The sequence below is a fragment of the Polypterus senegalus genome, chromosome 11 (genome assembly GCF_016835505.1).
Source record: "Polypterus senegalus isolate Bchr_013 chromosome 11, ASM1683550v1, whole genome shotgun sequence".
NCBI classification, from domain to species: Eukaryota; Metazoa; Chordata; class Cladistia; order Polypteriformes; family Polypteridae; genus Polypterus; species Polypterus senegalus.
Window position 1 is genome coordinate 112552055 of NC_053164.1, and position 27991 is coordinate 112580045.

Genomic DNA, 27991 nt, shown 5'->3' on the forward strand with positions numbered 1-27991 from the left:
TAAGGGTTCAAAATCTTAATGAGCGAGACAACTGAAGTGAAGCCGAAGTGTTACTTGAGCAATAAGTGCTTCTTATTAAGTAGCTGGTTGGAGCAAAAACCTGCAGCCACTGTGGCCCTCCAGGACTGTAATTGAGGACCCCTGTTCTAGATCATTCAACAACATATGTTGGCAGGCAGGTGAATGTGTATCTATATTTGATGACGTCATTTTTTAGAGACTATTAATGAAGGCTTTGCTATAGGTGTAGCTTCGCAGTATTAGCCCATTAAATAACAGATAGTGTTAAGATGTTTGCTTGTACTTTTTGCATGTGATTCTTGTTTTACGTATTTGGGCTTTAATGCATGGTTTATTTTATTGTTTTTCCATGTATATTGACCTCTAGCTTGTCATTGACAATGAACTCTGCTTACTATTTGCATTTATTTTTCATCTTCAGGTGTATTTTTCAGTGCTTACAGTCTGATGTTCATGCATCTGCCACATGCAGGTTAACAATATCACCATACACTTATTCCAAAAGTGGATCTCTCTTTGGCAATCTTGGTTAAATTGATTTGATTCACTTATTGATCCTCTCTTTGTGTAGTTCTTTCTACTAGAATAATAAGTAAAAACTAGTCAGTAGTACATAGCACCTGACAACATAGCTCAACGGATGAGTAAGGGGAATAATCTCTTCCGCAACACCATGTTCAGGATCCTAGGAGTAGATAAAAGTTATAGTTTTGACATTTTGTTTTGACAGGTGACAGGTCAGACAGATCAACAGGTCATCTAGGTGGGCCTAGATATGGCTGCATGACTAAGAAAAACAGATTTTATCTGATTAGGGGGAAAGCATTATGTTCCCATAAGTGTATTAAAGAGTAATAGAAAAAAGTCTGCCCATTGTTGAGATTATGTGGATTGAGAGTTGTTGGTACTATCGTTGTTTGTGCTGTAGGCAGCAATCCAATATGTAGGCAAAGTCATTAAGTGAACAGAGCCTTTTATTCACCACCACAGCCCCCAATTTACAGGCTCTGTTGCCAGTGTAAATGCAGTGCATTTGTTTGGCACAGCAGAGAAGCATTACATTTGAAAGACTACAGATGTTTGAATATTTTGCTGGGAGATATTCATTGCTTGGCATAACTGTAAAGATTTTCAATCAAGAAAAATAATAAAGAGTGCTGTGTTTATTATGCCTGTAGTCTGTTGTTACACTATAAAGCACATCCAAAAGCAAGGCTAAAATGTAGTGCCTAGACCAGCTCTCAATATATAAAAGTTTACAATACTTTCTTTTCAATTAAGAGAAATATATATTTTTACATTTTTATAGATTGTTAAAGCTGTATAGGGGAATTGATAAAGAGGTTAAATGATAAATAATAAAATCAATCAAAATAGAGATTTAGACTAAAAATAATTAAAAAGAAAAATAAACAATATTCTTCAGTAAACACTAAACATTGTGCTTGGTCAGCATATATATGCTAGGGACCAGGGATCTTAATAAGCCCTAAATCTTCCCTAGGAAAATTAAACGACTGACAAAAGCTTTTTCATTATACCCAACCAGCTTCTAACAAGCAGAAATAAAAATCTTGTTGTTGAAAAAAGAACAGAAACAAAAGTCACTTAGAACAAGTAAAGTTGTTGAGAACATAAAAATAATACAAGCTTAAAGTACAAAACTTGCATTGTATAGCATACAGATAAACCAGATTTGAAATGTCACTGTGATGTCACTGGGCATTCTGTGAAATCCATCATCAGACCAAGAGTGTTTTCTTCTGTTTCATGGTCTATTTTGTAGTTAAAATGTCTACTGTAATTTTACACACCAACTTGTGAGTGCTGTGCCAGTTGCACAGAATTATTTACTTGTGCTGCTTAGAAAAAACATTTTTGAATATTTTTGAATTCAAAAGCCAGTGTGGGTCCTCATATTGAAACTCATCCATTGCATGTTATTTGTCATGTTTATTACTAAACAAATGTTCTGAAATAAATATATTTTTGGCCATTTTTTCAATGGTTCAATAATATTAGTTAGTATGAAAAATAAGCATACATTTTTCTGGTGCCAAAACATGTGCCGCTAAGCCATTCTAATTTAAGCAGCACAAAGGAGACCAAAATAAAAGATACAGTAGTTGATCCTACAAAACCTAACCAGCCTTAACACTATTTTGAAGAGGAAGCTACATAGTAGTCCTGTGTAGAATGTGAAAGAGCTTGATTCATTCAACTGACTTAGGACAGTCAACATGACTACCTACCTGCTTTAATTAACCCTGAATTTGGAAAGACATAAAATTAATCACTAAAAAACATAAAACGAATCACTAAAATAAACATGACCAAAAATAGCAAAACAATTTCAAAAACTAGAGCCAAAAATGATGAAAAAAAAAAAAAACTAGCTAAAATTTCGCAACAGAAGGAGCATGGATTTCCTTAAAGAAATGTCAAAAGCCGATAACATTACTATCGTACAAACCCATGCCTTTGGGGCATTTGGCCACCACCCCCATGACATCATGGTGTAATGCCCATCTGGGAACAACCCAAGACTGGTAGCTAAACAATTTAAACAAAAATTAAAGAAAAATTAAATAGCTGACACAGCTGATTTGTTTAGGTAATAAATTAGGATTCAGAAAATTATTTAAATCAAGAGATTTATTAAATTAGCTTAGTTTAAATTATGTTTCTGGCAGATTTCATTGGGTTATCGAAGATTTTAATTATTTGAGACCCCAGTGTAAGCAGTGTATGAGGTTAAAGGGTCAAATTTGGAATTTCTATGTCACTGACAGTTGATTCTTACACTCTCAGTGCATTTTCACATGAAAGCATGATCCCAAGTTTTTCATTCATTGTTTCAGTGAACTTTTTGTAGAGTAATTATATTCTTTAATATAGTATGATCAGAGCAGCAGAATTTGTAATTGACCAAGAACTAGCTGGTTAAGAAAAGTAATGTTTCATCTGCAACCCTTACATACACAAACAGATAAGAATGTATTCCTGACCATGAAAGCCAAGATAGAGCTGGTGATATCAACCTGCATCCTATACACAAAGCTTTGATAACATTATATAAAATAAAGTAAATAAGTTCTAAAATTGATACCCATGGCACTGCTATGGATGCTGGCCATGCTGGCAGCTAAGCATTTAGTAGCATGTATGTTCCCTGAAGTTAGGCAGAAAGAAGAGTGTGCATAATGCATTAGTGAATCAAATGATGTCCACTTTTGAGTAATTAGCCAACATTACATTTTACGATCTTCTTGTGAAATTTGCAACTAAAAACACTGTAGGCATTATAGTAGGAGCATAGTGACCAATGATTTAGCTGTAGTTATGACAGTGCTTCTTCTGCAGACTGCTCTGACATGGATCACATCCAGCAGACTCTCTAGACCTCTCACCGTGTGACTTATTTTTTTGTTTATTCACCTCAAAGATGAATATCATGGTCATTGTATTAGAAAGTCTATAAATGTTATTGTGGTTGTCCGTGTTTTTTCTCAAAATTGCTTCCAGAAGGTACATAAGTGGTATGGCATGGTGAGTGAACATGATTCAAGTTCAGCAAAGCCCAAGTAAGATGTGATTAGCAAGCACAGTGTTAACCTCAAGTCTGGGTGGCAGCCCTGTGAGCATAGATGTTGTGAAGAGGTCACTACAATACATTTACAGGAAAAAACAACCCAGAATTAAAAATGTTCAATTCATCCTATGGGCCACACAAGAGAAGGCAATTTACAGTAAATATTTTATGTCTACTTACAAATTTTAAGGTAAAATCACCAATGTCAAACCACAGTTTAGCTTTCTTGGTGTTTCAGCTGGAAGTAGTAAAAGCTGCTGGAACCAGAGTCACATCTGTTGTAACAAGAGGTAGTATTACCACATGATTCAACCAAATATGATAGCTAATTTTAGCTTTCTCTTCCTGATGAATTGAACAGCATTTGGAATACAATATTGTTCTTCTGGCTATCAGTACTTTAGTACTTCAGAAAGGTAGCAGATGTCCAGTCAAATTACAGGTCTTGTAGGAGAACACAGGAGTTCAGCAATGTTTCACCACATTTGCATAACACCCTGGTTAATCTGTGGTGCATGTTTAGCCTAATATTGATTCTACTAGGTTGTTCTATGAAATGCCACAGGAGGTTATTTTTACCAGCGCAATTACATAGCAAGAAATTGCTCTGGGCCCCTCACCTCTCCATCAGACACAGGTGTTTGGAGTCAGCGAACACAGTCTTATGCAGCTGAACTCTAAGGAGACATCTTTTCCTTAAGTGTCTAACCGCAACTAAGAGGGTGTCATATTATGCAGCAGCAGGTGCTCTGGCTCTCTTTCTCTCTCTCTCTGAACCATGTAAAGTAGACCTTTTTGCACTCATCCCTTCCCTGAGCAGTGCTGGACAAGACCCCATTATAACACCAGCAAGATATTGCTTAGGGCCCTGTATTTCTGCTTTGAATCCTCACATGGAGAGGTTGGATGTGAAGCTGGATCCCTGGAGTCAGAAAGCACCATATTATCCAGTTGAGCTATAATGGAACTCCCTTTGGTGAACTAATGGGCTTTTTATTTTTGACTCCCATTGTTAAGATGTAATTTTACATAGCAGATAGCTCTTTCTTAGCCTCTCTACACTCACTCACTGCCTATCTATCTATCTATCTATCTATCTATCTATCTATCTATCTATCTATCTATCTATCTATCTATCTATCTATCTATCTATCTATCTATCTATCTATCTATCTAGTGACCATATAAGTGACTTTAAAAAAGCATAGTAATTAAATATCAAGCTAAAAGGACATTCCCTTTCCAAAAAAAATAAAAAGCAGCAGAGTTAATGATCTGACGATTGTCTACAGAAGTGTTTACCAATGGCTGAACACCACACACTAATGCTTGTAGATGCACACCTAACATCAACTAGTTACACCAATACAGCCATTTTCATTCTACAACCGTACTGGAAGACAAGTGACAATCACCAGCTTGACAAAAAAATGAAATCAATAATTAAAATGAATAAAAACAATGCAAAAACATGCTAAACTGGCTGTAGAACTTGACAGTGCCACCATTGTCTGCTTGTGTGCATATATCCTGCAATGTGCAAGAACAAAGCAGTAACCACATTGATGGTGTGATGATGTCACAGTTGTCTTGAATTCCTAGAAAACCAACTAAATAATGCTAACCAGTAAATACAGTACATAAATAAGTGGAAAGAACAATACATGAGACAGAATGGAAAACATTTTAAATATTACTATTAGCAAAGACTAGAGGAATATTTACCTACAGTAAATCTCTTCACCACATTTTAAGTACTCAATATTTAATATTATAAGTTTTCCACAACCTAATTATTAAATGACCCTGGATCCATTAAAATATTTAAAACTAGTATGTGTAGCTTATATTGTATAACAATATAGTATTGTTCAATAAGTGCTTCCAGAAAATTGGAGCAGTGTTTACTGAGGAAATCCATTCACATGGGAGTCAAATCTTGTCTAGTAAATGAGGAGGAGAGGTGAGCCCTCAGTTTCAAGGCTTATTCCCATGTAATTGCATAAACTGCTCTGATTTTTTGAGAAGTGTTTATTTGAGCAAAAAAAATGCATGAGTTTGGCTTGTTGCGAGCATGCGACTGGATGACTTGACATGTGGATTATGTGACATAAGTAACATGAGATTTTTTCATGGACATTTTGATATAGTTTGCTATAGTCCAGTTTTGGTCTCCATACAGATTAATCAGTTTGCTATCTTCATTCTCCATGCAAACAGATTAAACATTTTTTATTTGTTTATTGGCTATCACAACAATATATTGGATAAATAACATATAGAAAAATATAAGTTTTGGGTGAAGTATTCCTTTGAAACACGCAAATAAAGTGATGAGCTTAATTGTACAATATTTATTAAGGAATCTTCCAACCATTGTGTTTTGGTACACATGTCAATTGTTATGTATAGTGATTTTTGTTTGGTTTATGATCACAGTTCATTTCCCATATTTAATTGTAGTCATCTGTTAGAGAGGAGCAGCACAAGCTTAATCTTTCAACTGCTTGTTTTCACCTTCCAGGTCTTTCAAGCCAGACTTTGTCCTCGTTCGTCAGCATGCCTACAGTATGACCCAGGGAGAGGATTTTCGGAGCCTTGTCATTGGATTACAGTATGGCTGCATCCCTGGGATTAACTCTCTACTGTCCATCTATAATTTCTGCAGCAAGCCATGGGTGGTAAGATCTGTTGGCAGCTTGGATTCTTTAATACAAAAAAATGACAGAGTAGCATAAGAAGAGAATGTAGTTACAGTATGTGTAAACTCAAAATGCCATCCTTGATATCCACTGAAGAGTTTTGTGCTAGGAAACCTTTTTCTTACATGGAAAAATTTGTAAAAGATATTGAAAACTATATTTCATTTATAGACTTTTGTCACTTGGACTACTGTGTAATAAAAATAAGTTAAAGAGCATGAGGTCTAATTTTTTTTAAGTTAAATTATTTGAGCAGCATTTTTTGATTATGCAGTTTTCTGTTGCAATTGCTATTTAGTTCTGTAAAATAATCAAATTAAGCAAAGCTCCTGGAAATGTAAAGTAGGAGGTTTGTATTTGGGAAATGATTTAACATTTTGGCACCAGGGAGCATACCCTGATTTATTACATAAATTATTTTCCAGATGGCATGAGACTTATTTAGCATTTGTATTTTTTTGCACTGTGTTGTTTATAAGTCCCACATCTGCCAACAAATAGCTAGACTATAATGCGATTTGGAGTAGGCACCTTATAAAATAATTTGAATTATTTGTCTCAGTAATTTAGTTCATTATCTACGTTTCATTTAGGGTGATACCATGGTTAGGCCTGCTGTCTAACATCTCCTGGTCCCTGAATTAAAACCCTGGGCCCATCATCATAGATGTGACTTTTACAACTTATGACCATGTCATTGTGGGGTTTTTTTTCCCAGCACTTTATTTTCTCTCACCTCACATTTAATTGGTGATTCTTAATTGAGTCTGGGTGCCCTATGGTGGATATTCTCTTATTACCTTGGGCCCAGTCCTGTCAGGATAGTCTCTAGCTCCTGTAGTGGATTGCTGGGGCCCTTGCATGGCCGGGACACCCCCACGATGGAAGAACTGGGTGTTGTGCTGGGCTGTGCTTAGGAACTGTGTTTGGCTTGTGGGAAACGGGGGAAGGCGTTTCCCATGAGAAAAAGAAAATAAAAAATTCCTGTGTGCTTTGAGTTGTATCTATTGCATATGTCTGTATCAGATTGGGGCAGCTGGAGCGACCTCTAGACCCTGGACTAGATTAAATAGGCTTGAAATTGGATAGGTGGATGTGTCAGTATGTAGCACTTCTAGTGTGCAACAATATTTTAAAATACCTATATGTGTTCGCAGTCAATTTTGTGATTTGAAAACTTTAAATACAACAATGTGTTTATAATTAGAAGTTAGAAAATTGGCATTCTTTCACCTGAATTTGGTCTCATTGTGCACATCCAGGCTTTCTCCAACCACCAAAGAGTTTACAGAGAAGCACTAACTGCTGCTAAGAACACCCACTATAGCAGAATAATAGAAAGTGGCCACAATAATCCAAGGGTTTTGTTTTCTGTAGTTAATAAACTACTCGAACCCGCATCTGGCCCAACTACCTCTTCTACTGAAGTCTGTGAGAAATTCCTCCTCTTTTTCCATAACAAAATTAAATAATTCAACTAACATAAATACATCATCTGTTTATATCTCTCCCTGTTTTCCCACTCCATCCAGCTTCTTCTCTAAGTTCTCACCTGTCACATCTGCGTTTGTTAATAACCTGCTTTGTAAGATGAGACTGACTACTTATGTACTGGACCCAATCCCCAGAACACTACTTACAGTAAATCCTGCCTTCATGCCATAATCCCAACTGTTACAACAGTAATAAACTCATCCCTTGACATTGGCTCTGTGTCGCTCACTTTTAAAATCGCTTCTGTAACCCCAATGTTAAAAAAGTCTGGCCTATTTCCCACTTATCTCTCCTGTCAAAAGCTCTTCAGTGTGTTGTAGCCTCCCAGCTCACCAATTACTTAACCACTAATAACTTGATGGATCCCTTTCACTCTGGTTTCAGGGCGCTGCACAATTGTGAAACTGCTCTGCTACGGGTAACCAATGATTTGCTCATGGCAGCAGACTCTGGACAAACCAGCATATTTAATTCTATTAGACCTCAGTGCAGCATTTGACACTGTCAGACATGACATTCTACTATCCAGAATGGAGACCATGCTGGGTATCTCTGGCACTGTCCTCCAGTGGTTCAAGTCCTATCTGACTGATAGGCAAGTGTTTGTTAGTCTTGGCAACAGCAGATCCAGCTCGGCGCCAGTCACACAAGGAGTTCCTCAGGGCTCTGTCCTTGGCCCTCTTCTCTTCTGTATTTATATCCTTCCCCATGGCCATATTATTCTTAGCTATGGACTGAGCTATCATTTTTATGCAGATGATACTTTACTTCAATGTTAAAAGTGGAACTTCATCAGAGCTTTTCTCAGCTCACAACCTGCCTCAGTGAAATTAATACCAGGATGGAGCAGAACTCTTTAAAATTAAATTGCAACAAAATTGAACTCCTGCAAATTGGGACTAAAATGCAACTTAATAAAATGGAGCTCCTTCCCTGTCTATCTTGGCAGTGATCTCATCAGACCTGCCTCTACTGCAAAGAATCTTGGTGTCATTTTTGATTCCTCCCTTTCTTATTCCGACCGCATAAATCACATTAAGAAACTTTCTTACTTTCACCTCCGTAACATATCCTGTGTCCGCTCCTTCCTCTCCTTTTCTAATGCTGAGAAACTTGTCCATGCTTTTATCACATCCCGCATCGATTATTGTAACTCGCTGCTGGCAGGTGCCCCTTCTAGTCTTATATCACAGCTCCAGCTTATTCAAAACTCGGCTGCAAGAGTCCTTACTCGAACCAGCAGCAGCGAGCACATCACACCCATCCTGCTCCGTCTTCACTGGCTCCCTGTGTCTTACAGAATCGAATATAAAATCCTACTAATAACCTACAAAGCCTTAAATGACGTCACCCCAAACGACATCAGCGACCTTCTCCATCACTATGTGCTTGCCTGCCCACTAAGGTCCTCTGATTCTGGCATATTTTGTTGTGCCCCACACTAATCTACACTCCATGGGTGACAGGGCCTTCAGCTGTATAGTGCCCAGACTCTGGAATGACCTACCGAAATTAATCAGATCAGCTGACTCCAAGAATTCTTTTAAAAAAACAACTCAAAACTCATCTGTTCAGGAAGGCTTTTAGCTCTACCTGACTTTAATACCCTTCTCTCAGTTTACCTCTCTGTCAAGATGCTCATGTAACCTGTTAGGCTTATTTTCTCTAAATTCTTTATGTATTTATTTGGTTTGTACAATGCTATACACTGTATACCCTGCCGTTCTTTCTTATATTATGTAAGTGCCTTGAGCATGGGAAAGGCGCTATACAAATAAAATGTATTATTATTATTATAATTATTATAATAAAAAAGTCACTTGTTCTTATGGTTTGTGCCGAGTTCAAAAAGACTGATTTGTCAAAGGATAGACACTGACACTTATGATTACATGGTATCTCAAGCATTATAAAAGTTTTAAATCCTCAAATAAAAACTCATAAGAACTGGCAGGATTTAGATAGAATAGTTGATCTAAACTTTAACTCAAATTTACATTCCTGCACTAAAGCCACTTGTCAGGTGACATGCTATGTATGGCCTGTTTTATGTCTGTCATCGGTTCTTTTTAAGAGATGTGCATCTGAATCAAATCATTTTTTGTTTCTATGTGGAAAATAGGGCATTGAGTTCATTATAATTAAAAAGAAAAAAATATTCTTTATTTTACATGTTGACCTGAATGAATGCATACTGAAAAACAAGAAGAATCCATGATCTTTGGTAGACTGTGTGAGCCATGTCTTGCCATTAGATCAGCAGAATTAGCCTGGGTTCTTTCAGTATAACTGTCAAGTAAGGCTGGGCTCCTCATTTTTGGACTGCTCATGTGATTCCATTTGCACCTAAATATGGTTTTTGATACTGTCTGTGAGTCGTATGAGGGTAAATCAACTTTTGGAATAATTAGAGGCATAAGCAAGCTTATGAGGTTTAATTTTTTGGAACCATGTCCAAACACTTTTTTGATGAAGTCATACATTCATGTTTCATTTTGTCTCAAATATTTGAATCTAACTGTTCACTCTAAATAAAATGTGCTAATCCATGAAATCAGATCAAAGTACATTTTTTCTGTAACCGGGTATGTTCGTTGAAAAAGGAAATGCTTCTCTAATTTCATACTTCTTTGTATCTTACATGCACATGGCTAAAGAATTATAGGGCATAAAAAAGTAGAACAAGATGGTTGGTTTCATTTCAAATCAGTTATATTTTAAATCACAGGAAGAGGTGACTTCATGATTTAGTTACCTTCTAAATTAACTGTGATCCTCCTCCATTTGCTAGATCAAATTCTTTCTGCATGAGTTTCATATGTTTTTCTCATTGTTTGTCTAATGCAAATGTGTGTGTGTGATTTGTATTAGACCTGGAATCTTTTCTGGAACTAATTGCTACCTGTTGCTATAAATTTCTGGTTAGTCTTTTGCAAACCATGCATTCAGCATGTGTTATAAACTCACTTAATTCATTTCAGAGTTGTCAGCACCAGAGTTTCTTCTGAGTTCAAGGCAAGAGCTAGTTCTGTACGCTACCACACTGACTCATCTGGGTCTAATGTAGCCAGTTTACCTAACATGTACATCTTGGAATGTGGAATGAAAAGTGAAAAAGACATTTAAACAATGTAATTCCATATAATGCATATGGAGAGTTCCAGTTAAGTCACAGTGGATTTCAATATACGATTCCTACCTTGAAGTGGTTTCAAGTACAGACAAAAGTATATTAGACCTTTAGGAATAGGGTTCTATAAATTGTGGCTGTCCATATATACAATTTTAGGACCTATTAACTTGGTTGCCCTGTTTTGGATTGCTTTTTGGTCTTCCCCCTATGAGACCCTGACTGTATAGGGCCTACCTTCTTATGACTGTTATGTGGGTTCAGAAAATGGATGAATGAACATAATAGCTGTTCTTCCTCTATACTGTCTTCCTTATCAATATACATTTGAGCCACATGTGCTATTGCGACATTGCCAAACTCCACCTCTTGCCCACTGGTCTGCAACAAAGAGATGCAAAGCAAAATCTGCACCAGAAATACCTCAAATGGTAGTAAAAGAAGGCTACAGAGGCATAGAATACAATATCTTTTTTTGTTAGTAGCAGGATTTGGGCTTTAAAAGTGTACACTGGTTGGAGCAAAAGCCTACAGGACCTGGATCAGAAACATTTTGATTACATGCAGTATATTAAATTAAATGTTTAATAGCAAGGTTTAAATAAACTGGAGGTAACATAAAAAGAGGAGAATAAGAGCTTTAGATTTAAATCCAGTCTACAGGGGCCTCATGTATAAACTGTCATACGCAAGTTCTGTGCTCGGTTTTGCAGACTGGCGGCACCCAGTGTCAAAGCAGTGCTACTGTTCCTGTGTGTTGACCCTTTATTTCTTAGATCCACATTTCTGACGCGGCTTTGTAAATACACTGAAACTAACCGCATCTTGTTTATTAGTGTAATGCATCTGATTGTAATTAACTTGTAACAATATAATGATCCAGGGAATAGCCATAGTATTCCAAATACCATAACTGCTTTAGCGTTGTTACTCTCACTGCACCTTCTTCTTCTTTTTCTTTCAGCTGCACCCGTTAGGGGTTGCCACAGCGGATCATCTTTTTCCATATTACTCTCACTGCACCACTTTGAGTATTGATATCACTGTATCTCAGTGGGGAATCACAGCAGCAGCTGATCGGAAAGAGAATTATCGTTATACAGCATCAAGCACACGCTGCCTCAGCCACAGCAAAATGTTTCAAACCCTTTCTTGTACGTGTTGGCTCAGAAACAGTTTCATCCCAAGAACTATAAATGCACTCAATCAATTGCTCCTTGTAGAAGTGTTTGTACTTATAAGTACAATTACCCCACTGTAAACTTGCACTACAGTTATAATATTGCACAACCTGTGACACTTTATAAAGCGCGTATTTACATATGATGATGATATAATTTTTAAGATGAAATGTAGCAAAATATGTTGATTATATTATACAGATAAAACTTTAACTTTGTTTAAATAATCTGTATTGTTAATAATTAAACATGTGAGGACATGGTGCGGCAGCGCTAGCAAGTTCACGTATTGTTCCTGCCTTGCGCTGTATATTTGCTGAGGCTGGCACGACACTGGAAGGATAGACGGATAGAATAATTAAACACGTACTATGAAGATATTTCAATGTTCCTTAAAAGTTTTGAAGAATCATCGTTGTAAGCTTACAGATGACTTAACGTCTATTACAGAGCTGATTGTGTGGCGATTGGGTATTTGGAGAAAGAAAAGTAAGGACAGGAATTGGTGGGGAGTATGTTTGAAAGAGACAGTACTGCTACAATAAATTATTTAATCGAAGGTCGTGCATGGCGCAGCAGCATCTTGTGTCCTTATAAGCTTTCATATGACACTCAGACGGTGGGCTACAACTCGCCTTTTCACGGCGTCTTTGATATATGACTTCTTTTTTTTATTTTGGCACTGTGCGACTTTGTGAACTTGAGCTTTCGAGTTTTTCCGACACTCTATCTCACTCGATCAACTTCCTTTTGTTGATTATACCACTGTTTAAATCAACAAATAGTATGTTTTTCCTTTGCCTCCACTTAGTATTCACTGAAATTCTTATATTTTCCCCCGTGCTTTTCCCATTGTCTTTTCACAGAATGCTGAGCTTAAGGGCTACTTATATTGATTTGCATATTCAAAGAGGCATAATTCTGGGAGGAATTGGGGCGGGACAGTAGGCACGTGCATTTGCGTTAATTTTCACGCTGACCGGGATTTATGTAGCAGAAGAACGTGAAAGTTGTAGTACGCACAGATTCCTGCATCTGGATTTTTCTGTGTGTAAGCACATTTCGGCTTTTGTGCTTACATCATGTTATAATGCGAATTCTACGCACGGCGTTATGCATGACGCCCCAGGAGTTGTGAGGCAGCAACACTAACCACTGTGTAACCCTAAATGAAGCATTAATATTTTACATTTACTGAATTTATTTCAAGATATACTGTATATTTGTTCTCCTTCTTCCTGAAAAATTGGTTAACTTAACAGACTTCTTCTTCTTCCGGCTGCTAACATTAGGGGTTGACACAATGGATCATCTTTTTCCATATCTTCCTGTCCTCTGCATCTTGCTCTGTTACACCCATCACCTGCATGTCCTCTCTCACCACATCCGTAAACCTCATCTTAGGCCTTCCTCTATTCCTCTTGCCTGGCAGCTCTATCCTTAACATCCTTCTCCCAATAGACTCAGCATCTCTCCTTTGCACATGTCCAAACCAACGCAATCTCGCCTCACAGACTTTGTCTCCCAACTGTCTAAGTTGAGCTGATCCTCCAATGTACTCATTTCTAATCCTATCCATCCTTGTCACATCCAATGCAAATCTTAGCATCTTTAACTCTGCTACCTCCAGTTCTGTCTCAGTGCCACCATCTCCAATCCAAATAACATAGCTGGTCTCACTACCGTCCTGTAGACCTTCCCTTTCACTCTTTGATACCTGACTGTCACAAATTACTCCTGATATTCTTCTCCTCCCATTCCACCCTGCCTGTACTCACTTTTTAACCTCTCTTCCACAATCCCTACTACTCTGTCTAATGATCCCAAGTATTTAAACTCATCCATCTTCGCCAACTCCTTGCATCCTCACCATTCCACTGACCTCCCTCTCATTTACACACATGTATTCTGTCTTGTTCCTACTGATGTTCATTCCTCTCCTATCCAGAGCATATTTCCACATCTCTTAAGCCTGCTCCCTACTAGTGCTGGGTGGCATACCGGTTCATAGCAAAAAACATTTTTTATTTTTCTTATGATATGGATTTTTCTTATACTGCAACAACGGTTTAAATAGCCTAAACAATGTTCAGAACATGGCGCAGTGGGAAACTGTTTAAGGGGGGACCTTTTTCATTGCTGCATCGCTAAACACAAATACAACTGAGTACATGCATTAGTGGAGGTATTGAACGGTGAAAATGGACAGAAAACATACCGAAACTGAAGCTGTAGCAGACGATAAAGTTGAACATGATGACACAAAAGAACATCCTTTCTGAACATTTAGAATGCTAAAATAAATACTTGATATCATTTTCATGATGAAATGCATTAAAGCATGTATTAATCATGTGGGGGCACAGTGGCGTGGAGGTCCCGGGTGTTCCCTGCCTTGAATTTGCATGTTTTTCTGGTGGGTTTACTCGGCGTGCTTCAGTTTCCTTTCAAAGTCATGTAGGATGTGGGGTTTTGTGATGCTAAATTGACCCTGCTAGTGTGTATGTGTGTGCTCGTATTTACCCTGCAATAAGCTGGCGCCCTGTTCAGGATTTGTTCCTGCCTTGCGCATGATGCTTTGCTGGGATGGGCTCAACCCTGAATGGATGACATAATTAAACATGTATAACAAAGACTTTTTTAAAGTTCTAAACACTCCGTGGTCTACATTTATAATTAGTTTTAATTTCACAAAGACATTTATCGTGTGGTGATTGGTTAGGCTGATAAAGAAAAAGGAAGGATAGGAGCTGAGGATTTGGTACGTCAGATGGAGACAGCATGCATACAATAAAGAAAGCCAGCTCAGAAGAACACCCATTGAATTCAGTATTCATGTCTCAGACCACCAGATCATGAACCCAACATTTACACAATATTTAAGTTAAACCTGTGTGATACCCATTCATACATCCTGTTTTTTGGAGCCTCATCACACCTGCCATAACGTTCTCTACACTGAACGTACACCTGGGGACCCCTTACTGCGTGGGAGCAGCACTACCGCCACACTACCGTGCATGTTTAATACAATGCTTTAATGCATTTCATCATGAAAATGATATCAAGTATTTATCTTAGCATTCTAATTTTTCAGAGAGCATGAATATCTTTAGGTGAATGGATTCTGTGTGGTGATCACTGTCTGTGCTGCCTCTTACTGCAGAGGAAGTCAGTATAAGATGCTTGTAGCAATTAACTACTGGGTTGGGGAACACTTAACAAAGCATTTAATGTGCTACACTAACATATGTAGGGATCTGAGAAAATGTTATAAATTAAACATTGATTTTAGGATGAAGTTCATTTTACGACATTCTACTTTAATGACATTGTTGACTTTAATCTATACTAATAAAAGGCAAAGCCCTCACTCACTCACTCACTGACTCACTCACTCACTGACTCATCACTAATTCTCCAACTTCCCGTGTGGGTGGAAGGCTGAAATTTGGCAGGTTCATTCCTTACAGCTTCCTTACAAAAGTTGGGCAGGTTTTATATCGAAATTCTATGCGTAATGGTCATAACTGGAAGCAGTTTTTCTCCATTTACTGTAATGGAGATGAGCTTCAACGCCGTGGGGGCGGAGTTTCGTGTGACATTATCACGCCTCCCACGTAATCACGCAGTACATAGAAAACCAGGAAGACCTCCAAAAAGCGCTGAAGACAACATGCATTATATAATTGAGAAGGCAGCAAAACAATAAGAAGCGAAGCGAAAGTGACATATACAACCATATTCATGAGTTCTGCTACTTGAAACAAAGCACATGTAAACCTACACTTTAAATTAAGTTCATAGACAGGCTGCGCTGGCGCTTGTAATTTAGTGCCTGCCCATATAAGGCCGTCCGTCAGCGCAATCCAATAGCAAACTGCCACTAAATATTCACGGGTGAAGGACTGTGCTTATGGAGAGGAAGATGAGATGGTCAGGGTGGTGTTTGACACAAACTCAGCGAAACTGCGAGAGAAAGTTTTAAGTGCCAGGACTAAGGTAACATTAAATACAGCCATGGACATAGCACGACATGGCACCAGCACAGCTGGGAACCTTCGATGCATGTACACCGAGTGGCTCACGGAACTGACGCGAGTGCACAGATAAAAGCAACAGTTCCAAAGAGCGCTGAACAAAACCAATTACACAATTGAAAAGGCAGCAAAAATATGAAGCGCCTGATACATACAAGCATATTCATAAATCCAACTACTGCGGAAACAAAGCACACGTTGGAAAAAGTCAATGTCCCGCTAAAGGAAGACAGTGTAAAAACCCGTGCATGCAGTGTGTCAGGTCTCAGATAAAGAAGAAGACGAGCTGTTTATTGATGCAGTAAGAAACGAATCGATGAATGAAACCTGTCATCTTTACAACGATTGACAAACACGGAATGTAACTTGAACACAACACATCCTACAAATACGAACCTGATTGAAAGAAATAATGATAATCAAATCCTTGATGACAGCAACACTCAGTAACACTCACAAAACAAATACTGTATATTGACAGTCATGTTACGCTATTTTTAAAATGTTCCCTTTTCTTTTCTAGCTTTTTAACACACTACTTCTCGCTGATACGCTGGTATATATATATATGTATATATATACCCGATCTACATACTCGAATAATGGATACTTTATTCGCCATCAATGATTGTTTTGGTAAAGCCATACTCAGTGTATTCATTAGATGAACGGTAAAAAGTAAGAGCGAGGGAGGATGACTTATTGAGGCATGCAGGCTGTAGTGCGTCAACTCTATCTGAATTGCGCGATCACATTTGAAAAATATATCTTTTCAAGTTCTATTTAGTCCATATGTGTCAAACTCAAGGGCAGGGCCACATCCGCCCGCGTAATTATATCCGCCCGAGATCATTTTATATACTGTATTATTGTTATTAAAGCCCGGTATATGAAGCGCTGGTAACACAATAAACTACAGATCCCATAATGCAGCGCTTCAGCTGCCTTGCGAACACTTACCGCGTTAATCAAGTCTACCTTATGATGCTGCAAGTTATTGCGAAGCTAGCTCACACGATGCTGAAGAGAAAAGTTGATTCTGAAAATAGAGCCTTTAAAACCGATGGGAGGCTGAGTATATGTTTACTGAACCCGTGTGTCTCATTTGTGGAGCTAATGTGGCTGTAATTACAGAATTTAATCTAAGACGGCACTATGAGACAAAACATCAGGGTAACCTGAATGCAATGCAGAAGATACAGAAAGCAGAATAATTAAATAAGAATCTGACACTTCAGCGGACGCTTTACCCGTGCACAATCACAAAGTGATTTCAAGTGAAGCTGCTTTTATGGGAGACACAAATGCACCAGTGCAATTTGCCCCACTTTCCCTGTTGCCAAGTAATGTTAAACCAAGTCGTCACTACGGTGTTCCCAACACGCACTTTGCTGATAAACTGAGCGCACTGAGTTTGCACGGCGCTTTGGTGACTTTGAAGAACAAAAAGTCCGTCTACATGCGGCTCGAACCTTGTGCATGTTTGGTAGCACATATCTGTGTGAGAAGCTCTTCTCAGTGATAAAGACTAACAAAACAGCACACAGGAGTCGCCTCACTGATGAGCACCTGCAATCCATCCTGAGAATCTCCACAACACAGAACCTCACACCAAACAGAAACGAACCTGTGGCCAAAAAGATGCCAGGCGTCCAGCTCTAAAATGACATATGAGCAAAGACAACTGAATGATTTGATTTGTTATTGCTGAAAGGAACACATTTTATTTATATTTCCAGGTTTTGTTATGCAGCATGTTCATATTTGAATTTGTATAATTTTGACAGGATATATTTTTATGGAGAGCAAAATCTTTTGGGATATTTAAAATCTAAGTTTATTTTTATATAAAATTACATAAGAGTAAAGAAATTTGAATGTTTGTTCTTTTAACGCTTACTTTATTTCTAACTTGTATAATTTAGACAGGATATATTTTTATGGAGAGCAAAATATTATAAGTTGTTTAAGGTTTGAGTTGATTTATTCAGAATAATATTCCTGTCTGTTTTACCATTCCTACCAAAGATATTTCTGTCGACTAAAGAAAAATTCCTTCTATTTAAAATTTAAATAGAACTTGAACAAATATGATAGTTCATAATATCCACGCAGACTTGCACGTAAGAGCGGGAGTCATCCATTTTAACAAGCAGCGTATTGCACTGATCTGAAATAGCTGTGTGTGTATATATGTAGATATGTATGTATATGTATATATATGTTTATATATGTGTGTGTGTATGTATGTATATATATATATGTATTTGTGTGTATATATGTGTGTGTATGTATGTATGTGTGTATGTATTTATGTGTGTGTGTATATGTATGTGTATATATGTAGATATATATGTATGTATATATGTGTATATGTATAGATATGTATATATATATATGTTTATGTGTGTGTGTGTAAATATATATATATATATATATATATGACAACAACACTCATCACTCACAACAGTGACAAAACAATTACATTGACAATCATGTTACGTTATTTTCAAAATGTTTTCTTTTCTTTTTCATTGCTTCTTTAACACACTACTTCTCCGCCTGCGAAGCGCAGGTATTTTGCTAGTCTATACTAATAAAAGGCAAAGCCCTCACTGACTCACTGACTCATCACTAATTCTCCAACTTCCCGTGTAGGTAGAAGGCTGAAATTTAGCAGGCTTATTCCTTACAGCTTACTTGCAAAAGTTAAGCACGTTTTATTTCGAAATTCTACGCGTAACGGTCATAACGGTCGACAAAGTCCGCCATGTTGAACTTTCTTATTTATGGCCTCATCTTCACGAAATTTGGTAGGCGGCTTCCCTGCGCTAACCGAAACTGATGTACGTACTTATTTCGATGGTATGACGCCACTGTCGGCCGCCATATTGAACTTTCCAACGTCACTAATTTTCCAACTTCCCATGTAGGTAGAAGGCTGACCCCATCTTCACGAAATTTGGCAGGTGGCTTCCTTGCGCTAACCAAAACTGATGTATGTACTGTGAACGCTGGCCCGGACACAGACAGACGGACATCGCTTTTGAACCCAACACACTTTTATTTACAATATTTACAAGTTATGTACTTGCACACAAACCCCAGTGCCTCCAGCACCGATCCCCCTCAATCCAGGCCTCACAGTCCTTTTGTGCCTTCCTGGCCGCCTCCAGTCCTCTCTCTAGCTCTGTCCACTTCCACCCGACATCCACCATCGACTGAAGGGAGGCGGCCCCTTAAATAGGAACCCGGTTGGGCTCCAGCTGCTTCCCGGCATTCCTCCGTAGCCATGCCCCAGTGTGGCGGAAGTGCCGGCTGCGCACCCGGAAGCCATCCGGGTGTCCCCTGTCGTCTTCCCCCCAGCACTTCCTGGTGTGGCCGAAGTGCTGGGCTCCAGGGATATCCAGGCACCGGGGCGCCGCCTGGCGGTGGCCACGGGTCCCTACAGGGCTGGTCTTCCAAGCCCTTTACCCGAGGCCCCCAACATAACCAGGGTGGACATCCCCACGCGGTCTGGAGGAGGCACAAGCCCTCCTCCGGTCCTCCTGGGCGTCCCGGCCGGGCTCCAGCCCCGGCCGGATGCCACAGTACTTATTTCGGTTGTATGACGCCACTGTCGGCCGCCATATTGAATTTTCCAAACGTCACTACTTCTCCAACCTCCCGTGTAGGTAGAAGGCTGAAATTTTGCAGGCTCATTCCTTACCGCTTACTTACAAAAGTTAAGCAGGTTTCATTTCGAAATTCTACGCATAACGGTCATAACGGTCAACAACGTCCACCATGTTGAACTTTCTTATTCATGGCCCCATCTTCACGAAATTTGGTAGGCGGTTCCCTGCGCTAACTGAATCCTATTTACGTACATATATATGTCTATAGCCTGCAGCTCAGTCACCGTGTGAGGCGGCTTGGGTCCCCCTTCCCAACGCCTCCCACGTTGATGGCTGCCTGTCTATATAAGGCCGTCCGTCGCTCCAGTCTCTTCATTCCCTTTCTTGCTTCGCCACAGGATTCACGTCTCCCTGCTGATAACTACAGCCTTTTTATTTAATCCACGGCTTCTCCGCTATTTTATTGTTCATTTATTACGATTATAGTTATTTTGTAGGTATTTTAGACTTGCTGTTTTATCTGTTATCTGCTGTTTAGTAATATATTAATTGCTCTACTTTCCCCTATTGTATTATTAATATGTAGCCTTAGAATGCCTAATCTCACAGACTTACCACTGTTTATAAGGTACAGTATTATTCTATATAACGTATCCCCACCTTCCCTTCTCTATCTATAACCTCAGGCAATTAGATGTAGTAAAAAGACAAACACGAATACCTCTCACCACTTGGTTTGCCTAAATTATAAATAAAGACATGCAAAACATTTATCAAGTTATATTCAAAATCCCATATCACAACACTTAACTTTACATTGTACAGGTACCTATTTCCTTTATCATTCCAACCATACCCGCATTAACATGTCTATCGAGGTGATCACCATTGATCAAAGAACTGTCACTTACTGAGTGGTTTCCATGCCCGGAGATGGCACCTATCTTTTTTCTCTGTGTTACATATTGCACGGCCATATCAGGCTCACTCTTGATATCTGGAGAAACATTGTTTCTTATGTATTGAATGACTGGGACAGGTTCAAGGTGTGGACTGATGACGGTACAGGAGATAATTATACTACACAGGAGCACTAGAAGAGTGAAATGCTTAAGCCCTTCACCTATGGTTCTGCATGTGAGTTGATGGCTGCCGCTGAATTGTTCGGTTGTCGCTTTCAAGTGTACTGAAATGGCCAAATATTTTACACCTTTCGACAACCGCCAATGCCTCTTAAACATCTTAGATTGACAGGTGACGATTTCAGTAGTGGACACTTTGATGTTTATGAATGTTTCAACTCTCAAAAGCTGGATGTGAAGTTATCGATGAAACCGGTTGTATACTTACAACGCTTGACAGATGCCGAATGTCTCTTCAACACAAGTCCTACAAATACTGTCGTAATTGAAACAAGCCATGAAACTCAAACCGATTATGACAGCAGCAATCCAAGCTGTGAGATTTGAAACAAGATTACTGTTCACATGGCCAACTGTACGTTGCATGCTTAAGAGTAAGTTCAGCGCACAGCTTGGTCATATTACAACCGGAGAGCCGAACTCACAATGTGGTATAGAAAGAGATCCTTAACAAATAATTATTGGTATATTTTCCCTCAGTTTAAAAAGGTTTAATTTTCTTCTTAATAAAACGTTTAAGGCAGTACTTCGCCGCTGTGAAGCGTGGGTATTTTGCTATATATATATATAGATATAGATATAATGTGTGTGTGTGTGTGTGTATGTATATATATAGATATATAGATATACAGATAGATATAGATATATATATATAATGTGTGTGTGTGTGTGTGTATGTATGTACAGTATGTATGTGTATATATATAGAGAGAGATTTAGATATAGATATATATAGATATATATACTGTATATATAATGTGTGTGTATGTATGTATGTGTATATATACATATATATGACAGCCACACTCATAACAGTGACAAAACAATTACATTGACAATCATGTTACGTTATTTTCTAAATGTTTCGTTTAATTTTTCATTACTTCTTTAACACACTACATCTCTGCTGCAAAGCGCGGGTATTTTGCTAATCTCAACATAAACGGCAAGATTAATGTGGAAATGTCAAGAATAAAGTTAACATGTCGACTTTATTCTCGACATGTAGGGTTTTTTTTTCTTCACTGTGTCCGGATTTTATTTCCTTCACCGTTGCCCTAATACGCTTCCGTAGGGCTATACCACAAATAGTATTATAAATGTAAGTTGCACTTTTATTATTTATGTACAGGATATAGCTTAGCTAGAAGCAAGGTCCATATTAATGCAATTTGCCTTAATGATGGTTCAGTTGGTAAAGATATCATCACCAAGTTGCGCTTGTTTTATTTAATTTTATTTTTATTTGGTGAATACTGTGTAATGCACCTGGGCTTGAAGTCTTGAAGCAATAGTATTGTTACTTGAACTTGCACTATTTTTTATTTTACTGTTAGTATTTATTAGTTTAAATGTTATGCAGTTTAATGATGGTAAAGTTGTTTAAAAAGTCACTGTCAATGAACAGAGATTGTTATCATTAACAGAAAGTGTACTTGGATTACAAAAAATGTTTACTATTTATTCCTTTTCTAAGACATGTTCAGTGCAATACAACTTTTGACAAGTACCTCTGGATATTTTACTATGTCTAAATGCCTCTTTGGATGGTCGAAAATTTGTTGGCAAAATTTTAGTTTACGTTGTTTGCACAATTTGTTCAATAAAAAGGCTCTATATTTTGATTGCAACTGTCATGCAATGCGATTCCTTCTCTTCATTAGTGCCACCCCCTTGAAAACTATAATTTTATGGGGCCATGCACACCTGTCTTAATACTTGTGTGCACATTAAAATATTTTTTTGTACAATGTACAATTCTCATGACAGTGGAATAGGTTATTCTTAGCCAGTCTACTGCAGTAATTGCAGTGGAAAATGTGGTTAACATCCACTCATGCATGGGAAAAAAAGACCGTTGAATACTGTGAAACTGGTATAATTTTGAAAAATACTGTGATATAGAATTTTGGTCATACCACCCATCACTACTCCCTACTATCGCTACAGATCACAATGTCATCACCAAACATCATAGTCCACGGGGACTCCTGTCTAATCTCATCTGTCAATCTGTCCATCAACATTGCAAATAAGAAAGGGCTCAAGCTGATCCCTGATGTAATCCCACCTCCACCTTGAATGATTCCGTTACTCGTACTGCAGACCTCACTACAGTACTGTCACACTTCCCTCGTATATATCCTGTACAACTCTTACATACTTCTCTTCCACTCCCAACTTCTTCATATGATACCACAACTCCTCTCGAAACACCCTGTCATATGCTTTCTCCAAGTCCACAAAGACACAATGCAACTCCTTCTGGCCTTCTCTATACTTCTCCATCAACACCCTCAGAGCAAACATCGCATCTGTGGTGCTCTTTCTTGGCATGAAACCATACTGCTGCTCATTAATCATCACCTCACTTCTTAACCTAGCTTCCACTACTGTTTCCCATAACTTCATGCTGTGGCTCATCAATATTATCCCCCTATAGTTATTACAATCCTGTACATCCCGCTTATTCTTAAATATCGGCACCAGTACACTTCTTCTCCTCTTCTCAGGCATCCTCTCACTTTCCAAGATTCCATTAAACAATCAGGTATGTCATCTGGACCAACAGCCCTTCCATTTTTCATCCTCTTCATAGCTGTCCTTACTCCCTCCTTGCTAATCCATTGCACTTCCTGATTCACTATCTCCACATCATCCAACCTCCTCTCTCTCATTTTCTTCATTCATTAGCCTCTCAAAGTACTCTTTCCATCTGCTCAACACACTCTCCTTGCTTGTGAGTACGTTTCCATCTTTATCCTTTATCACCATAACCTGCTGCACATCTTTCCCAGCTCGGTCCCTCTGTTTAGCCAATCGGTACAGGTCCTTTTCTCCTTCCTTAGTGTCCAACCTCTCATACAACTCATCATACACCTTTCTTTATCCTTTGCCGCCTCTCTCTTCACCTTGCGTCTTATCTCTTTGTACTGTTGTCTACTTTCTGCATCTCTCTGACTATCCCAATTCTTCTTCGCCATCCTCTTCCTCTGTATACTCTCCTGTACTTCCCCATTCCACCACCACATTTCTTTTTCCTCCTTCCTCTGTCCAGATGTCACGCCAAGCACCCTTCTTGCTGTCACCCTTACTACGTCTGCTGTAGTTGCCCAACTGTCTGATAACTCTTCACTGCCACCCATTACCTGTCTCACCTCCTCCCTAAACTCAACCTTGCAGTCTTCCTTTTTCAACTTCCACCATTTGATCCTTGGATCTACCCTTACTCTTTTCCTCTTCTTGATCTCCAACGTTATCCTACAGACCACCAGCCTATGCTGGTTAACTACGGGGCATATGTGCTAACAACATCCATCATCACATCTCCCATTTCCAGCTTCATAATCATTACTCTGTCTGACACTCTTTTCACCTCCTAAACACTCTTGACATACTGTCCCATCAGAATAACCCCTACCCCATTTCTACTCCCATCCACACCATGATAGAACAATTTGAATCCACCTCCGATCCACCTGGCCTTACTCCCCTTTAATTCAGTGTCTTGCACACACAATATTTCAGCCTTTCTTCTCTCCATCATATCTGCTAACTTTTTCCACTTACCACTCATACTGCCAACATTCAAAGTTCCTACCCACAGTTCCACTCTCTTTACCTTCCTTCTCTCCTCCTGCCTCCGGACATGTCTCCCCCTCTTCTTCTCCTTCTTTGGCCAACAGTAGTACAAATTCCGCCAACACCCTGTTGGCTAACAGTACTGGTGGCGGTCAATTTTTTCCCAGGGATCGACCGATCTGATATGGAAATTTGTATTGTTGTCTGCATATTGATTTGGCAAAATTTTACACCGGATGCCCTTCCTTACGTAACCCTCCATTGGTTTGTGCATGTTAACTTAATAGAATTGTTTTGCAAAATGTTCCCAATCATAGTTGTAGCCTCTAAGTGAATGTTTAGTGTGACTTAAGTTACATTTGGAATAGTTTGAAAGTTTTGCCTCTCTATTTAAAATGTTACAGTATGCTAATGGAAATATTGTAAGGGATTATAGCTGCTCTATATTTTGTGATGTCATTTTTATAATATAGTAATAATAATATATTTTATTTTGACATTTTGTTGACTTTTACAAAGAAACAAACTCTGGTAGCTAAGGCACTGGACTATAAACACAAGGCTGCCATGTGAATCTGTAACACTGGCTCATCAAGTAACATTGAGAACCTCATGAAACCAGCCAGTGCCCTTACTGTAGGACTATGAAAGCAATCACATGGCAATGTGCAGGTTGCTTTGGTTAAAACACTTTGGCTAAGTAAATGACAATAAGAACAATGTACATGTTCTGTTTAATTCAGTTTAATTTGGCCAGGCTCACTTCACTGAGTAATGGCTCAGAGTGCTTGTACATATTTGCACATGGCATTTATATACATAAACCCAAATTACATTAAACAGAGAATTAATTTTCAGATTTTGTTTATCTATACTTATAAAAGGCAAAGCCCTCACTCACTCACTCACTCACTCACTCACTCATCACTAATTCTCCAACTTCCCGTGTAGGTAGAAGGCTGAAATTTGGCAGGCTCATTCCTTACAGCTTACTTACAAAAGTTGGGCAGGTTTCATTTCGAAATTCTACGCCTAATGGTCATAACTGGAAGGTATTTTTCTCCATTAACTGTAATGGAGTAGAGCTGCAAAGACGTAGGGGCGGAGTTTCGTGTGACATCATCACGTCTCCCACGTAATCACGTGAACTGACTGTCAACGCAGTGCGTAGAAAACCAGGAAGACCTACAAAAAGCGCTTAAGAAAACATGCATTATATAATTGAGAAGGCAGCGAAACAATAAGAAGCGAGCGAGTGGCATATACTACCATATTCATGAGTGCTGCTACCTCGGAAAGAAAGCAAGGTGTAAACCTAAACTTTAAATTAAGTTCATAGACAGGCTACCGCTGGCGTTTCACATGCCCACAGGTAATGCGGGATACAAGTTTAATGAGAGGGATCACTTTGTAACTAAGTTAAAATTGTAGGTGAAGGGGTGTGCTTATGCAAATTCCGAGAGACTGTGTTTGTGGGGGATTGACAGTTAAAGGCGGGTGGGGGAGTCACGTCATCATCTCCTCCCATTTACCTCAAGTTAATACACACGCTGTCTCTAAGAGTTTCAACACACTGAATCCTCCAGGCACTACTTACAAAAGGTCACATTGACAAGCGTGTTACGCTATTTTTAAAATCTTTCCTTTTCTTAGCACAAGCACAGCTGAGAAGCTTCGATGCATGTGCTCCATAACGCGTTGAAAAATAATGCATTTAATCACACTTTGCATTACAAGCAAAGGGAGCTTTTGTCAATGCATGATTTCCTGGTACACGATTACATTGATCAGCGCATCCCGATTCATTTTACCCTCGCACCACCTTAGTTTGAGAAGAAGTATGAAAAAATATGAGGTTAACACAGAAAAACAGATCACCAATTCAAGCTTTATGAATAATCGATTCGCCATCAATAATTGTTTTGGTAAAGCCATCCTCCTTCCATTTTATAATTTTTCCGCCACTAGCCATGATTAAATGAACGGTAAAAAAGTAAGAGCGAAGCGAGGGTGACTTATTTAGGCAGGAATATATATACTGCTCAAAAGAATTAAAGGAACACTTTTTAATCAGAGTATAGCATAAAGTCAATGAAACTTATGGGATATTAATCTGGTCAGTTAAGTAGCAGAGGGGGTTGTTAATCAGTTTCAGCTGCTGTGGTGTTAATGAAATTAACAACAGATGCACTAGAGGGGCAACAATGAGATGACCCCCTAAACAGGAATGGTTTAACAGGTGGAGGCCACTGACATTTTTCCCTCCTCATCTTTTCTGACTGTTTCTTCACTAGTTTTGCATTTGGCTACAGTCAGTGTCACTACTGGTAGCATGAGGTGATACCTGGACCTTACAGAGGTTGCACAGGTAGTCCAACTTCTCCAGGATGGCACATCAATACGTGTCATTGCCAGAAGGTTTGCTGTGTCTCCCTGCACAGTCTCAAGGGCATGGAGGAGATTCTAGGAGACAAGCAGTTACTCTAGGAGAGCTGGAGAGGGCCATAGAAGGTCCACAACCCATCAGCAGGACCAGTATCTGCTCCTTTGGGCAAGGAGGAACAGGATGAACACTGCCAGAGCCCTACAAAATGACCTCCAGCAGGCCACTGGTGTGAATGTCTCTGACCAAACAATCAGAAACAGACTTCATGAGGGTTGCCTGAGGGCCCAAATGTCTACTGCGCCTGTGCTCACTGCACAGCACCGGGGAGCTCAATTGGCATTTGCCATAGAATACCAGAATTGGCAGGTCCACCACTGGCGTCCTGTGCTTTTCACAGATGAGAGCAGGTTCACCCTGAGTATATGTGAAAGACGTGAAAGGGTCAGGAGAAGCCGTGGAGAATATTATGCTGCCTGTAACATCGCTTAGCATGACTGGTTTGGTGGTGGGTCAGTGATGATCTTGGAGGCATATCCATGGAGCGACTCACAGACCTCTACAGGCTAGACAACGGCATCTTGACTGCCATTAGGTATCAGGATGAAATCCTTGGACCCATTGTCAGACCCTACGCTGGTGCAGTAGGTCCTGGTTTCCTCCTAATGCACGACAATGCCCGCCTCATGTGGCAAGAGTATGCAGGCAGTACCTGGAGGATGAAGGAATTGAAACAATTGAATGGCCTTCACGATCCCCTGACTTAAACCCAATAGAACATCTGTGGGACATTATGTTTCGGTCCATTAGGCGCCGCCAGGTTGCTCCTCAGACTGTACAACAGCTCAGGAATGCCCTCATACAGATCTGGGAGGAAATGCCACAAGACACCATCCGTCGTCTCATTAGGAGCATGCCCCGACGTTGTCAAGCATGCATACAAGCTCGTGGGGCCACACAAGATACTGAAAAGCATTTTGAGTAGCAGAAATTAAGTTTTGAAAAAATGGACTAGCCTGCCACATCTTCATTTCACTCTGATTTTAGGGTGTCTACACAATTGAGCCCTCTGTAGGCAGAAAACTTTTATTTCCATTAAAAGACTTG

General features: G+C 39.1%; 1 protein-coding gene across 1 annotated transcript in view; it reads left to right on the forward strand.

Annotated features, from left to right (window-relative positions):
- Window positions 1-27991, forward strand: part of LOC120539439 (synapsin-3-like) — an 842044-nt gene that overhangs the window by 388447 nt on the left and 425606 nt on the right. Inside the window, exon 5 of the mRNA XM_039769493.1 lies at window positions 6138-6294. Within this exon, the coding sequence (XP_039625427.1) occupies window positions 6138-6294 (157 nt within the window). The remainder of the gene's footprint in view (window positions 1-6137; window positions 6295-27991) is intronic.